Source organism: Sinohyriopsis cumingii, chromosome 15 (assembly GCF_028554795.1).
Source record: "Sinohyriopsis cumingii isolate HCF-2022 chromosome 15, ASM2855479v2, whole genome shotgun sequence".
Lineage (NCBI taxonomy): Eukaryota > Metazoa > Mollusca > Bivalvia > Unionida > Unionidae > Sinohyriopsis > Sinohyriopsis cumingii.
Genome location: NC_142975.1, coordinates 21,105,924 through 21,120,505, shown reverse-complemented (window position 1 = coordinate 21,120,505; position 14,582 = coordinate 21,105,924). Strand labels below are relative to the sequence as shown.

At 35.7% G+C, this 14,582-nt stretch overlaps 1 protein-coding gene across 1 annotated transcript in view; it reads right to left on the bottom strand.

Annotated features, from left to right (window-relative positions):
* Nucleotides 1-14,582, bottom strand: part of LOC149781389 (polyamine-transporting ATPase 13A3-like) — a 409,406-nt gene that overhangs the window by 243,045 nt on the left and 151,779 nt on the right. The window contains exons 4-6 of the mRNA XM_089935483.1: nt 12,520-12,578; nt 11,614-11,704; nt 6,829-6,867 (exon numbers count right to left, since the gene is read on the bottom strand). Coding sequence (XP_089791609.1) covers nt 6,829-6,867; nt 11,614-11,704; nt 12,520-12,578 — 189 coding nt within the window. The remainder of the gene's footprint in view (nt 1-6,828; nt 6,868-11,613; nt 11,705-12,519; nt 12,579-14,582) is intronic.

Below are 14,582 nucleotides of genomic sequence, written 5' to 3'. Positions count from 1 at the left end.
ATGACGCTAGGACAAAGCACTAAATTATCTGCTCCATCTAGCAAGGTTTAGAGATGGTTCACATATCGGAAACCTTGGCTAGCAAAGATAGGCATCATCTTACTAATATGTTACCTATTTTTTTTTAAATTTTAAAATATTTGGCTTTTCACCTTCCTGAATCCACTTTGCATGTAATTTTACTTCAGCTCTTTCCTTAATCCTCCACTTCCCTTGTCTACTTTTGAAGAAAAAAACATTCCACCAGTTCATAAGCTTGTTCTAGAGTTTCAATTTCTTATGTAAGCTGTTTTTTAGTTTATCTTGCTGTATTTTCTTGAAAAAGGAACATTAAATGTTTTTTCCTCTAATTTCTAAAAGTACTGTATAGTGCAAGCTCCAATTCTATGATACTGTTAAATTTGTCCAGCATGTGTGTATTTACTTTTTCAAACTGCAGCTCCCTAGGACTGATCTCCTTGTTCCTTGTAGAAGGGATTAGCATCTCAAGACTTCCTCCGCAGCCTTTGTGACTGCCTCATCTAGCAAGAGGGAGCTTTAAACTGAAGGTGTTAGTGAGACTGCTGGGGCTTCATCTGCTTGAAAATTGTGGTGGTAATGGAGAGAGCACTTCCAGACCTGTTTCCAGTTGCCAAGAACTGCTGACAGCAACACTGGTCCCGCAAATCCTTGGATGCCACAAAGAGAACATGTCATTCAAAGATCTTCCCCACCTCAAGAGCAGACATTAGAAAGTTCTAACAGTTGTCCAGCAAGACCTTCAACACCTTAAAAAGCAGCATACCTGCAGAGGTGTAGAAAGCCTGCAGAGAGATAGAAAGTGCATGCCATGATGTCTTTGCTATAACCTTCAGCAGACATTATAGTATCACTGGGGAAAATGAGTCCTCTGAAAAGAGGTCAGTATGCAAGGCAATGGCAATGGCAGTACAAGCCTTAAGCTTTAAGGTCAGGGGTGGGGATAGTAACAGGCTAAGCAGAAGAGTGGAATATAGAACTGAATGCAGAAACCAAAGCACAGAAGAGGGGACAGACCATGTCTTCTGCTACCAGGCAAACTCATGTCCCCAGGAAAACGTCTGTGCAAGCTCCCAGACCATTCTGGAATGAGGGAGGAACAGAAGGTCTGGATATGATGCAACCTCCAAGATGCTCTCCAGATTGAGAGTCTTTCTCTCCTCAATACCCAAAGGCTTAGGACACAAGGTTAAAGGAAGGAGGCAATAAACTTAATTTACCACCTTTCCAAACATCCACACTATCTACTCCTCCAACACCTGGTCCTGACAGGTAGGAAGGGGCTAGGGACACCAACGAATGGGTGAAGGTCCACTGCCACCAGTTACTCAGCAAGCTCAATCAAGTCCACCATTATAAAAACAATCTCATCTACCTATGTCCACTTAGCTTAAGCAAGACAGGACTGTCCCTACTAGTACCTCCTCTCCCTCCCTCTGTGGAGAGGGCAATGTGAAACCACAAATAATTAGATCACATCTTTCACACATTTTTATGTCATTTGCTGATATACTTTCAGTATGAATCAGCTTAAATGATGAGGTATTAAGGCAACTAATAAAGTATACTGATCAGAGCTGTCTCCCTTACTTCCTGCATGATGGTATCCATGACCCATTTACCATACCAGTTGTGGAAATGACAATTTAATTCTTCTTCATAATCTTTATTTCTTACAAAGACTAGTGGTAAATGAGTGATTCTAGTTTTTTTAAATTTAGTTAGCATTTTCACACTTTGATTGTCTCTGAATACATCAAATGCTGATGCTTCTTTGTAACTGCATTGAGCAAGGGAGCTGCTGATTATATGTTTATATGTTTAGATAGCATTTACAATGATGACATTATCCAAACTAATGTAGATCTCAGTTGAATTATGCAATGGTTAAAATAATACTACCATATGTATGAGCACAAATCTAAGGCCTGTAATCATCAATCATGTACATGCCAAATCGAAGAGGAATATGCAGCCAACAACACTAATGTACTTGATTATTAAAGTACATGTGTATGATCTCTTCCTTATATATTGTCCATAAAGTTGCACCATCATTTTCTTTCTGATGATCATGGCACCACTGTGTTAAATTCGTTCATTTGGTTTTGCTTGCAATGGGCAAGAACTTATATTATCAATAAGATGGCATTTGTACAAAATAAAGTTTCCATTAGCTACATATTTATTAATTTATGTGCAGTGCATGCTCAACCATTTAACAGCATCATCAACAGCAAGTTGGAGAGCCTGCAGTTCACCGGGGAATTTTGTCAGTGGACAGTTGTTCATGATGTGTGACATGGTCTGTAGAGCTCTACAGCAACAGAAGAGTCAGTGGCCTGGCCCCATTGGACAAGGTCGACTGCACAACGACCATGTCCTGTCTGGAAGTGGTTCAGCATGGTTCACAGATAATGTGGAAGGTTGAACCCCGCTCAACACTCCAAGCCGAATCAGTTCTCATATCCTCCGGCAACGAACATAACCAGATTGGACATCTCAAAGTCAAGCTACAGATGACAAGAGTTGACGGGGAACAAAAATCAATGACCCTTGGACTGCGATATAGGTAAAGCTTGACCATTTATTAAATTGACAAACTACATGCATCTACTAGAACAAAGTCCAACCTGTATTCTGGAAAATTTACTTTGTTAACTCATTAACCCCTGGTGCTGCGTTTACATGGCAGGAGGTAGTAGCCTACTGCCAAGCTCTGTAGCATAACGGTCATGTAAGATATGCTAAAGTGGGTGGTATTATAGAAAGGTAGACAGATGTAGCTCTACAATGATACCACATAATCTGGAAGTTCTAGTTGCACTACAAAATACAGATGGAACAACCAAATCCAATTTTGTGTCTGGATTTTAATCTTTTTGGCCTCAGATCTAAGGCAAACCAGTCTGAACTGCACACAGACAGATGAACCTTTGCAAAAAGTAGGATAAGATGGGCATTTGAAATAAAGAGTGGTCTCGATATGAAAATAATGGGTTCGCTAAGCAGAAAAGGAACTGCAACTTTTACCATTCTGCTCATGCACAAGAGAAAGAAGCATTGAAAAATGATGTTTCTAACACAACTAGGCACTGAAGTTAATGGGAAATCACTTGGAAGTTGATGTATTAGGATGTATTCAGAAATAGCCCACAAAATGTGTTTCCTACTCACATTTCAGGCAAAAATGACAAAAACCTCCAGGGTTAATGAGTTAATTCAATCCTAATATAACAGTGCAAATATATGTTTTGGATGTTAAAAAATATTTAATTTTATCCAGTTAACTGGTCTGCAGATATAAATTATCATTTTCCCTAATCATTATGTTGAAAAAAGTGGTTGTTCAATGCCAGTTGGAAGATGGCTATGAAAACTACTATAGTTTTTCACAAGAAGCTCCCTTCTACTAAATGCCCCTCCCTCTTTTTGTCACAAAAAATAAGAAATTCTACCTTACTGAGGTTTATAGATCCATAGATATCCATTATGGTATGCCCAAATAATTAAAACAGTACATGAGTAATCCAATGACTGTCAGAAAAATAAAAACTTAATTTATAAAAGGTTTTAAACAGTAATGTAAGGTATTAAAAAATAAATCAATAAAGACAACAAAATCAATACATTCAGCCCTTTGGAAATTGCACCACCACCAGCCACCACCCCAGGGCATCTGTTAGAATAGCTTCAGTAGGTTGTATTATATCCCTGCATGCAAATAAAGAACACATACATGCTGATATTGGGCTGCTTTTTGTACAAATAAAGGTTACTACTTGCAATTCTGGTGCTTGTTTCACTTTATTTTCCTGCCTGCAGATAGATATACTGTTGTCAGAGAGGAGTGATAACAAAAGTCTAGCTGTGTTATATGCAATTTGCCAACTGAATTATCCTTTTAAGTAAGAGTGACAACCCCACCCTTTTTGAACATGTGCCCATAAAGGGAAAGCATTGGCAATGGTAAAACAAAATTATGGACCTGTGTCCTGAAAAGTTAGAGGCCTCAACACAGAAAAGATGCATGCCTTGATTTATAATGATGAGGTGAAAGTATCAGATATGACCTTCTATGCATTCTAGTTCATGACCATGAATTTTTCTAAGTGAGAGAGTGCTGAGAATATGGAAACATCTCAGAGAATTAAAAGTTCCTACAGGGAGATTTAGGTGATTAATAAAGTTTCACAGTTGGATGATCATCTATTCACAGTTTTCAGCATGGGTAAAGTAAATGTTAGCTTACATTCCATCTTGAACATTTTTTTTTCTCTGAACTTGCAAAATAAATTGGGTGTTTTGGAAATTGTATGTACTATTTAAAATTATTACACATTCTGAAAAAATGTGTCTGGAAAATTGAAAGGGAATGGATATCTGGCTTATAAGTCAGGTTACATATCAAATCAAAGAATTAAAGATCTAATTCATAAACATCTGATAAATTCCCAGATAAAACTATTTCCTTTAAATGCTTTAAATTTTGACGACTTTTCTCATTTTGTTCATATTCAACTTCACAGATATGTCTGAGAACATTCTGTATGAACCAGTCTTGATAATACTTGTTGATAAGTGAACCAGTCCAACAATCTTAAGCGAGTTTCTTGGACTCCTGTCACTCTGGTAAAGATTCTGGGCAAGGAAACTAAGTGAAAGGGAAGAACTCAATTGTATAAAACTCCTTGTCCAGACAGAACTGCAGTAATTTCATGTGCGACAGAAAGATGGAACAGTATTAAAACATCCTGGAGATCGATGTACACTGGTCAGCTGTTTGTCTTCATAACACTCCTGATTGAGGCTGACATCTCCATCTTGAAACAATCTTCCTGAATAAACTTGTTTAAGGGAAAAGGTCACTGACAAGGCAAAATTCTACCCTTTTTCTTGAAACCAGAAAGATCCAGGAATAGAAAGCCTGGCATTGAGCATTTACCACCTCTCTATTGCCTTAGAAGGATGTATACCTCTCCCTTTAAGGATGCCTGTCATGCAAACAACAGGAAGTCTTTGACAAAAGTGGAAGACATGGAAACAAAACATGTAACCTGCTGTTTTTGCGGAGGACCCAATGTATTGTCTGCTTGGTCTGACCATGCCTCTTAAATTGTACTGGGTCATCAAAAAGAGGGGGACTTAATTGATGAGGTAGTGGCTCCCTACATCCAACCAGATCTTTCCTTAGGGAAATGACAGGACCCACAGGCCTCCTGCACACCTGAAGCTTGAGAAGCCACTATTGGATTTAACCTTCCAAATAAGGATTCCAAGTCCACTAGATTTGCCAATATCAGATCTTTTCTGAGATCCAGCAAGATCACAGAAGAATCCAAGGTGACATCCTACTTAGTTGATACAGCTCAGTCTACAGTGTCATCAGCAATGAGAGAAGGTTAAGACACATATCCAGGAAGATGTCTGTAAACCTTATTTACTACACACTTAGTGTACACCAAATAGATGGGGTGGGTGTCCCACAAATCTTTGTAATGGTTGCAGCTGCCAGTTTCTTGTGGTAATGCTGAAAGACAGATATAAAACTGACAAAACAAAAAACCTGAACAAAATTGTAAAACAATATTACCTAACCTAACATTTTATTTATACCCACAATAGGATAAATTTATTGAAGCAGCACTTAACTAGTGTGTGAACAAGACAGAATCAAAATTCAACAAAATGACAAACAGGAATACCAATAATTGAAATTAAATACAAGGGCTGGGAATGCATGGACTGGGAACACATGGACAACTGCAATACAGACATAAATTGAAATGATGGTAAAAGAACTGTAATAAATGCATGTACTTTTTTATGGCAAGTTGAGGATTTATTATGTTCATTCTAGAAAACAAAAGTAAAGTAGTGATGAGCACACAAGTTAATTTTGTTATTTGCATGGATAGAGAAAAAAGAGGTTTAATGATGTGATATGACAGGCAGAAGAAAATAAAAAAGTTAGTCTACAAAAAAAATCGAAGTTAATATTAAGTCAAGCAACTCAATTACAACACTAAATTTACACAGCCAACTGTGCCACAGGTCTGCCACCACATCAGGCATCAGCAGGCCTGGAAATCACACAATTCATTATCAGCCAATCAAAACTGATGTTACAAAACTCAAGTTACTTCTGACTGGTTGATCACAATTTCATTTTCAAACTGAAGCTCAAGACTTTTATAATTCCCAGATGTCATACTCTCCAAATTTTCTGAGCATAAAACACAAGCTCAAGTTCAAAGTCAGAACATTCTGCCCTTCTGTAGCTTTGGTAGCATAAATTCAGAGACATACATCTTACAGGATTGTGTTAATTTCTGTATCTGCCTGCTAATTTTCACTGAGATAGATCAAATCCAGATATCAAATCCAAATGCATGGTTTTGAGTTGGACCTCTAGATTTCTTGCTCAAAAAATGTTAAAGAGTTGGATCAGTGCTATCTGTATGAAATCGTACAAATAATTAAACAGTGTAAACCATCACCTAGCTTGAAAATCATGAAACTCTTGAACTTGCTATTTCTTATTTTGACCAATTACAGAGGACTTATTATTGCATGCTCATTTCTGATTGGCTGTTCATGGAAACTGAAACTCTAAGTGTTGTATGATCTCCAGGCTTGCTGGCACATTACAAAGTTGTAGACTGGTTCTATGCTGTTCACAACTTGTTGCATGTTATACATGAGCAAATACAGACTTACCTAATGAAACAAACCACCACCGAGTTATTTGAATAAATTAACCCTGTCTCCCGATTATATTGAAAAAGCAAATTCTAAATTTTTACATACATAAATCTTAAATGAAACACTCTCAGGAAGAACTTCATTCTGAAAAGGAAATTAAAATAACAAAACTTATGAAGACTCAAAATTATGCAAACAAAGACTAGCCAATATCCAAATCAAAGTCTGAATGTTTGCAGACTTATTTACAATACAAACGGACATTATACTCAATATTTGTTTTTAACAAATCTGAAATGCTTTGTAAGTATTAAAAACAACAACAATGTTGAAAAGGGCACATAAAGAATGTTACACAACACTTACCTAAACTGGGGAGGGAAGAAATTAAAGCCTTTATGGATGGATGCACATCATCTATGCCAAATGTATACATGTACATGTATATGGAACAAATTTGGAGGGCTATTGCTTCAGACATGTTTATGAAAAATATGCTTAAATTCAATTTGAACAGAGAACACTAGTCTTGTCTATACTGGGCCATTTTCAGTACCTTTATTTCAGTTAATGATTTGCAAATGAGGGGACAAAAGTCTTTGAGGGACACAATCAGTTACAGGAGAGGCACAAAGGTACAATGGATACCATGTTAGAGATTTTCTGGAACTCTGATTAAACTCAGCAAGTGTCCCTTGAAGGTACTGATGCTCTAATGTCTGAAATGAATTTCATGGAATTCAAAAATAAGACCAGTTGTTCTTTTAAACTCCCAAGTGCTGAAACTACCTCTGACATTCTTGTTTCAAATTAGAGCTTCTGACAGCCATATTGAATGTAAGATCAGCACCCTTTTAATTTAGGACAAAATAGGCACCACTTGACTTTGGGTGGAAACCCTATGTTGAAAAATTTTTGAGAACTGTTTTAAGATGATCATTGTGGCAGCCATAACTGAGATAAGATTGACAGCATTTTCATTTAGCATCAACTAGACAGCATAATTAATCATTTGATGAAAACCTACATCAATATGACTTCCATTTAGAAGATGTACCAGTAACAAGACTTCCAAAATTAATGTGATGGTATGAGATAAGCACAATTTTCATTCAGAACCAACTAGATGTCATAAAATATCTTTCACAGAAAAATACTGCTGACATGACCATCCATTCAAGAGGAGCTGTGATAAGAGTTTCAAGATGGCAGCTGTGATGGCCATACTGAATATCCAAGTGGAACTACTTTCATCTAGGACCAATGAGAGAATATTGGTCTGGAGAAAATCCTGTCTGTATGACTTTCTGTTCAAAAGAAGCAAAAACAAGATTTTCAAATTGGCTGCTGTGTTGGATATATAACTCATCAGATCAAAGTTATTTTCATTTCATACCAACAATACATTATCAGCCATTTTTAGTGAATCCACCATGTTGATAGGACCATCTATTTGTGAAGAGTAGCAATAACAAGATTGGAATTCAAGTGGAACCATTTTCTTTAAGACCAAAGGGACATCACAAGTCTTCTTGGGAAAACTATATGTCAATAGAAAACAACTGCCCCCAATGATCATCAACACATCCCAAAATATTTTTTGATCTTGTGAATTCAAAGAGTTATCAACAAATCCTGTCCTGTTTCAGAGTAAAAATTCTATGAATTCAGAGTCACCTCTCACAGCCATATGTCCCTACATACAGAGATATTCCAAAGGACAGGGATAAAGTTGGAGCTGCCATTGCAAATGGCACCAGCTTGGTCTGGTTACTGGATAAAGCCTAACTTTTTACTGCAGAAATTACAGTGATACTCAAAGCTTTGAACTACACTGAAATATTTCACAATAACAAATTTCATCCTCTTTTCAGATCCACTTCCCTCAGTGAAAGCTTGAAGAATCTTAACTCTGACAACCCATTAATGTTCCAAATATTATAAACACATGATGTTCTCATACAATCTGGGAAAAGTATTCTGTACTTGTGGCTTCCTGGTCACATTCATATAATGGGTGATGAAAATGGAGATAAAGCAGCCAAAGATGCCTTGCAGTCACCCATTTCCAAACAGAATATTCCATATAGGCCACAAATATTGAATAAATCATGTTTATCACACTCAAATTGTGCATAATGAAAACCCCACAAACAAAATTAACATCAAACCCACTATTGGAGATTAGCAGCTCTCATGTAGAAAAAACTGCAATGGTGAGAAGGTATTGTGCTGATCATGTCTAGTACACATGTACTTGACTCATGCATACTTCCTGAGGGGGGAACCTCAACCCGAGTACATTGTAACCATTCAAGTATCCACTGAAAGTGGAACACATTCTTGTTGACTGTGTTTATTTACAGCATGTGAGACAGAAATATTTTGACTTAAAGTGCATGAAAAAAGTGTATCATGAATGTACCACACACGAAAATCTTGAGGAATGTTTCAATAATTTTATATGGGTTAGTTTTTTTAAATTATATTTTAAAGAATTTTAGCATCATTAAATTTTATATTTACCTTGTTGTTCTTTATGTTTACATTTATTTGGAATGATCTAACTACCTAAATTACTGTACAATTCATTTTACATTTTTCAAACTTTTCCTATACCTGGCATATTATATGACTAAAATTGTGCTTAGGATGCAATCAAATGCTACTATATACATACATCATAAGCCATAACAAGATTTTCAAGTTGGATGCCTTGGTGGCCATATTGAAAGTTAGATTGGCACCATTTTCATTTAGAACAAAATGCAACATTGTAAGAAAGTTTTTAGTGAAAACCCCACATTGATGCAACTATCCATTCAATAGGAATAACAATAGCAAGATTTTCAAGCTGGCCACTGTGGCAGTCATAATGGATGTCTGAGCTCCACCATTTTCATTTAGGACCAGCTATATCTTGGTCTGGGTTTAACATGTAAGCAATCAATAATTTGTGAAGGCAAAGGTACTCCTTATGTAGCCTCCACGCCATCTTCACACCTCAACCTGACACAGATCTCACAAATTCTCTAGTCACTGTGGAATAAATGCATTTCCACTATAAAAAAACTCCTTCAAGCTGTCTTTCAAAAAGGTTTCTTTGGTTGACTTTCTGCTATATTTTATATGCAACTTTCCAAATTTAACACACTACTTTCCCTTTCTGACCCTTGAAAAATTCTTAGTCACATTCACTGTCTGTAAATTACATCCTAGCAGAAGGCTTTTATTTATACAGTAAAACCTGTATTGTGAGACCACCCCTTTTGCTTTTAAAATGATATCTCATTTCAGGTGCTCTCTTAAATGAGATCATGCTAAATAACTTCATACTGTATGTGTGCAAAAAATCTGGTCTTTCAAGACAGGTTGTCTCTCATAACAGTGGTCTTTCAAGACATGTTTTATGGAATAGGGAAAATACTTTACCCTTGTACATATGAATGTGCAAGAGATAACATACCTCAATAACTCAATAAATTTAATATGTCTACCTTTAAAGCCACTGTGTCACCTCTGTGTATGTCTAGGATCTGACCTACTTTTTGCCAATTAAGGATACTTGACAATGTACATACCTTCATTATTATCTTTATATAACACTATTTTTCAGATCTAAAAGACAGAGTGTCTCTGTTTCATTTCCCAATATGATCCAAAAAATTCAATGACTGGACAATGGACATGAAGCCAATGGTTGATACTGGAGTAGGCACAGAAAATTTGACCCCCTTAACCCCATAGTCCTTTATAGATAACCATTCTATTCCTAAACATATCTGTTGTCAGTAAAGTAAGAACTTTTCATTTTTAACTCACGTGTAATCTAAGGGCTTTTATTACGGAAAAGCTAGATTATTACCAATAAACAAATATAAAACATTACAAATTAGACTGATCCATGTATCAATCCTTGTATTACATGTGGGAAAATTTTGTGTGATAATATCCTAGAAAAGAACTTTCATTGCTAATTCATGAAGTATAGGTCACTTGTCCACCCCTTCATATATAATCCTTCATATTTACTTCCTCTGAATAATTTTTGTGGGGCAGGGTCATATTCTTTTCTATGAAATGCACTTCAATTTCTTAACTTTAGTAAAGTATTATGAAGCACACCATAGTGTTTCTAAATGTAAACACAAACACTTCCCAAGCATGTAGTACCTGTTGCCCATTCTAAACATGTAAACACAAATACATGTCATGTCTACATTTTTTCTGTAGCCCATTTCTAAATTATGTAAACACAAATACATGCCAAGTATACAGTATTCCCCTGTACCCCATTCTATATATGTAAACACAAATACATGTGAAGTATACATTATTCCTGTAGCCCATTCCATAAATAAAGTATTCCTGTAGCCCATTCCATAAATAAAGTATTCCTGTAGCCCATTCCATAAATAAAGTATTCATGTAGCCCATTCCATAAATAAAGTATTCCTGTAGCCCATTCCATAAATAAAGTATTCATGTAGCCCATTCCATAAAAATAGTATTCCAAATTTAGTTTCCTTCAATACTAGTAATACCAAAGGTTGACCCTAAAAATGGCAGGCACACATTCATATGAGATAAACCTAAATCAAAATAAAACTGGTCCATTAAAACAATAACACTATTCTAACATGATAATGCAAGTCAGTCGGTCGTAAGTATACACCCCTATGTCGCCTGTAACTAAACATCAGAATTTAATTTGCTACCTGTTTTTGTCCATTTTTTTAAAAATTAGTTTTTTCTAGACATTAGGCATTTAATTAATGCATTTAGTAATCACTGTAAGAATAACAATAAAATAAAGTTTGCTGTTTCAAACATTTGCCAAAGCACTGGCTGAGGGGTTAAACATTTTCCCAAGTGTTCTTTCCTGAATACCTGGCATGTTCTATTATTGAGGAGAGGGTAATCCTGACTCTCTGACACAGCCTTTTGGTACATCACCTGAGCTGGGCCTATCACCAACACCCTGTAAATAGTAATATACACTCAGTGTGATTAGTAATGTATTATTCATGGAGCATTACATACTAATTAACAACTACACAGGCTTTAATGTGGTTTTCTTCAGGAAGAATAGCATATTCCAAAACACTTTTACTCCATGTAGCCTATCTTAGATGTAAGGTTCACTTTACAGAAGAGTCTTAGGAAATAAATCAGTACAAAGTTGTAACATGTTTTAAGTTTATATATTATGATTACAGGGCAATTATGGACACATTAACTGCTTGACTAATAGGGATTCATTTTATTGCATTTTTCTTGCCAATGTCTTGCTTGTATTGATGGGTTTAGCAAATTGTATTTTAACTTATTTGCCCTGATTTACTTTCTCATGAATGAAGCAAACACAAATAGAATAACACAAATAGAATTAGCAAAATTTGCATAGCAATATAAAGGTACAAGTCAATACATTCACAGAAAGTGACATATTTTACCCAAAATAGCCCAGGGGATTATACCAAAATGACTGGCTTGGGTTTTAGTATGTTGAATTTGGGTATCCCAGAGGGCTACACTATGCTGAACTCTGGACTACATGATATCATGACTCTACATTTTTTAAAATAGAACAAGAATATTTCATACAAAGTAGAATATTTGAATGATTTTTATCAAGAAAAAAATCAAGTCTTAAAAAACACTTGTCAGTACTACTGAATTTAAGCTGTGCAATTAAGTTTTGTCCTGATGGCCCATTCTGTGACTGGCCAGGCTATGATTAATGACATTTCTTCACATAACAATAGCATCACTAGGTGTGGAACAAAAACTTACTTGGTTCCATCCCTGGTAACAGTCTCTATCTGTGATACAAACCATTGTTCATACTGATCCTATAGAACAGAAAAGATGTTATATGAAAACAAGTTATTAAGATCTGGATATATCAATGCAATTTCCTTATATTGGACTATACAGTATAGCAATGACCCTGAACTTTAATTTTGAAGTCCTTGGTTCCTTCACTCCATTCAAATACATGCAAACATTTCAGGCCAACCATTCAAGGCTGCTTGCTTTTCTCAAGGTTTCATTGTTTCCTATAATTCAAAGACCTCATCTTCTCAAAAGTTAAACCATAAGACACCTTCTAAGATACTGTAATGTAATTAAAGTGAAATAAAACAAATTTATAACTCTCCCTTGATGTAATATGATATGAATACAAAATTTGTCCTCATATCCAGCAAAGTTTTGTTTATCAGTGGCTAGATGAATGTATACCGAGATTACAGCAAGAGTGACTGATTTTGTTCGCATAGTCCCACTGATGCAATAACAGTACTGTGTAAAATTGTATAGATTTTTTTTTCATGTCTACAAACATTTAACTGAAACAAATGCATGTTTCAGACATAATATATAAATTCAACATTTCTACAGCAATGAAAATAGAACTAAAATCCGAAGATGTAACCTTGGAAGTGTACATATGTGTACAAACAAAGTACTAAGAATACTGAGAGTTGAAGTGTTAGTATACATAATATCTGATACATAACTCAGATATTATTGCTAATGACAGTACTTTTTAATATCATAAACATACCGTTTTAAACAATCTTAAAAATATTTCTGAATTTTCTTTTTTTTTGTATGTCAATTATGAATTTGTATTAACATTTGAAACAGTATTTGAGTGAGTATTCTAATGTCTTTTAAAAGCATTATGTACCACTATTTCAAGTATTACCATTAGTGGAACAATGTCCATGGGTGATATATAACCTCTTTCAGGTCAATTAACTTCAATTGTCAAGTTTAGTGTAACCATAAAGTCTTTTGCTATTACTAATATTACAGACTAGATGTGGTTAAAGAGAATGGACCATACGCCAAACATATAGGAAGTGGAATCCATAGTAGGTGAGAATTGGTAGATGAATGAAATCATTGTCCCCTGGAGATTCTTCAACTTTTGCCTGAAATGGGGGGAGGAAATGCATTTTTAGGGGTTACTTCTAAATGCATCTAAACACCAGCTTCTGAGTGATTGTTCATTTAACCAGATGTTTAGGTGTATAAAAGATGTTTACAATTGTATATTTTGACCATATAAGTGCTGAGCTTTTATATTTGTTTTTGTCACACATTGGACCTATGATTTTTGTGTCCTGCACCCTTTTTAATTCAAATCTCAAACATATCCTACTTTTTACAAAGGTTCATCTGTCTCTGTGCAGGATGGCTTCACTTTTATCATCTACATGTATTTGTATGTACATTTGAATTTTTTAACACAGCTTTAACAATTTGAGTCATATCACTATGGTATCTGCAGTGCAGCAGTGTATAATGATGTCTAGCACAGGGGGCATTATGCTGCAGACAAGTAGCATCATGACCAACCCAGTAACATTATCCTGACACCAGGCCTACCAGTCCTAGCACTAACCTCTTAATGCTGAGTGCCACGTGAAGCAGCTGCTAGTATCATTTTTATAAGTCTTTGGTATGACTCATTCAGGTTCAAACCCATGACCTCCTGCATCTGAGGCAGATGCTCTAATCACTTAGGCTACTGGAGCAGTCTTCATTCATCTGCAGCTTGTTATATGTAACTCATTAGTTCACATCAGAAATGCACATCTCTATGCCTTGGAATGTAGTCTAAACTTCAGTTGGGCAGCTAGATTTGTATATTTCTGTGACATCAGCATACAACTAGTGAGACAATGGATTTCCATCTATGACACTTAAAAGCAGATGAGTGTACATAATGAAGAGAATGGGGCTGAGAACTGAGCCTTGTGGAACACCAAAACACAGATCAACTGGGCTGAAATGTATTCCATTTACAGACACAATTTGTGTCTTGTTGACTAAGTAGGACTTGA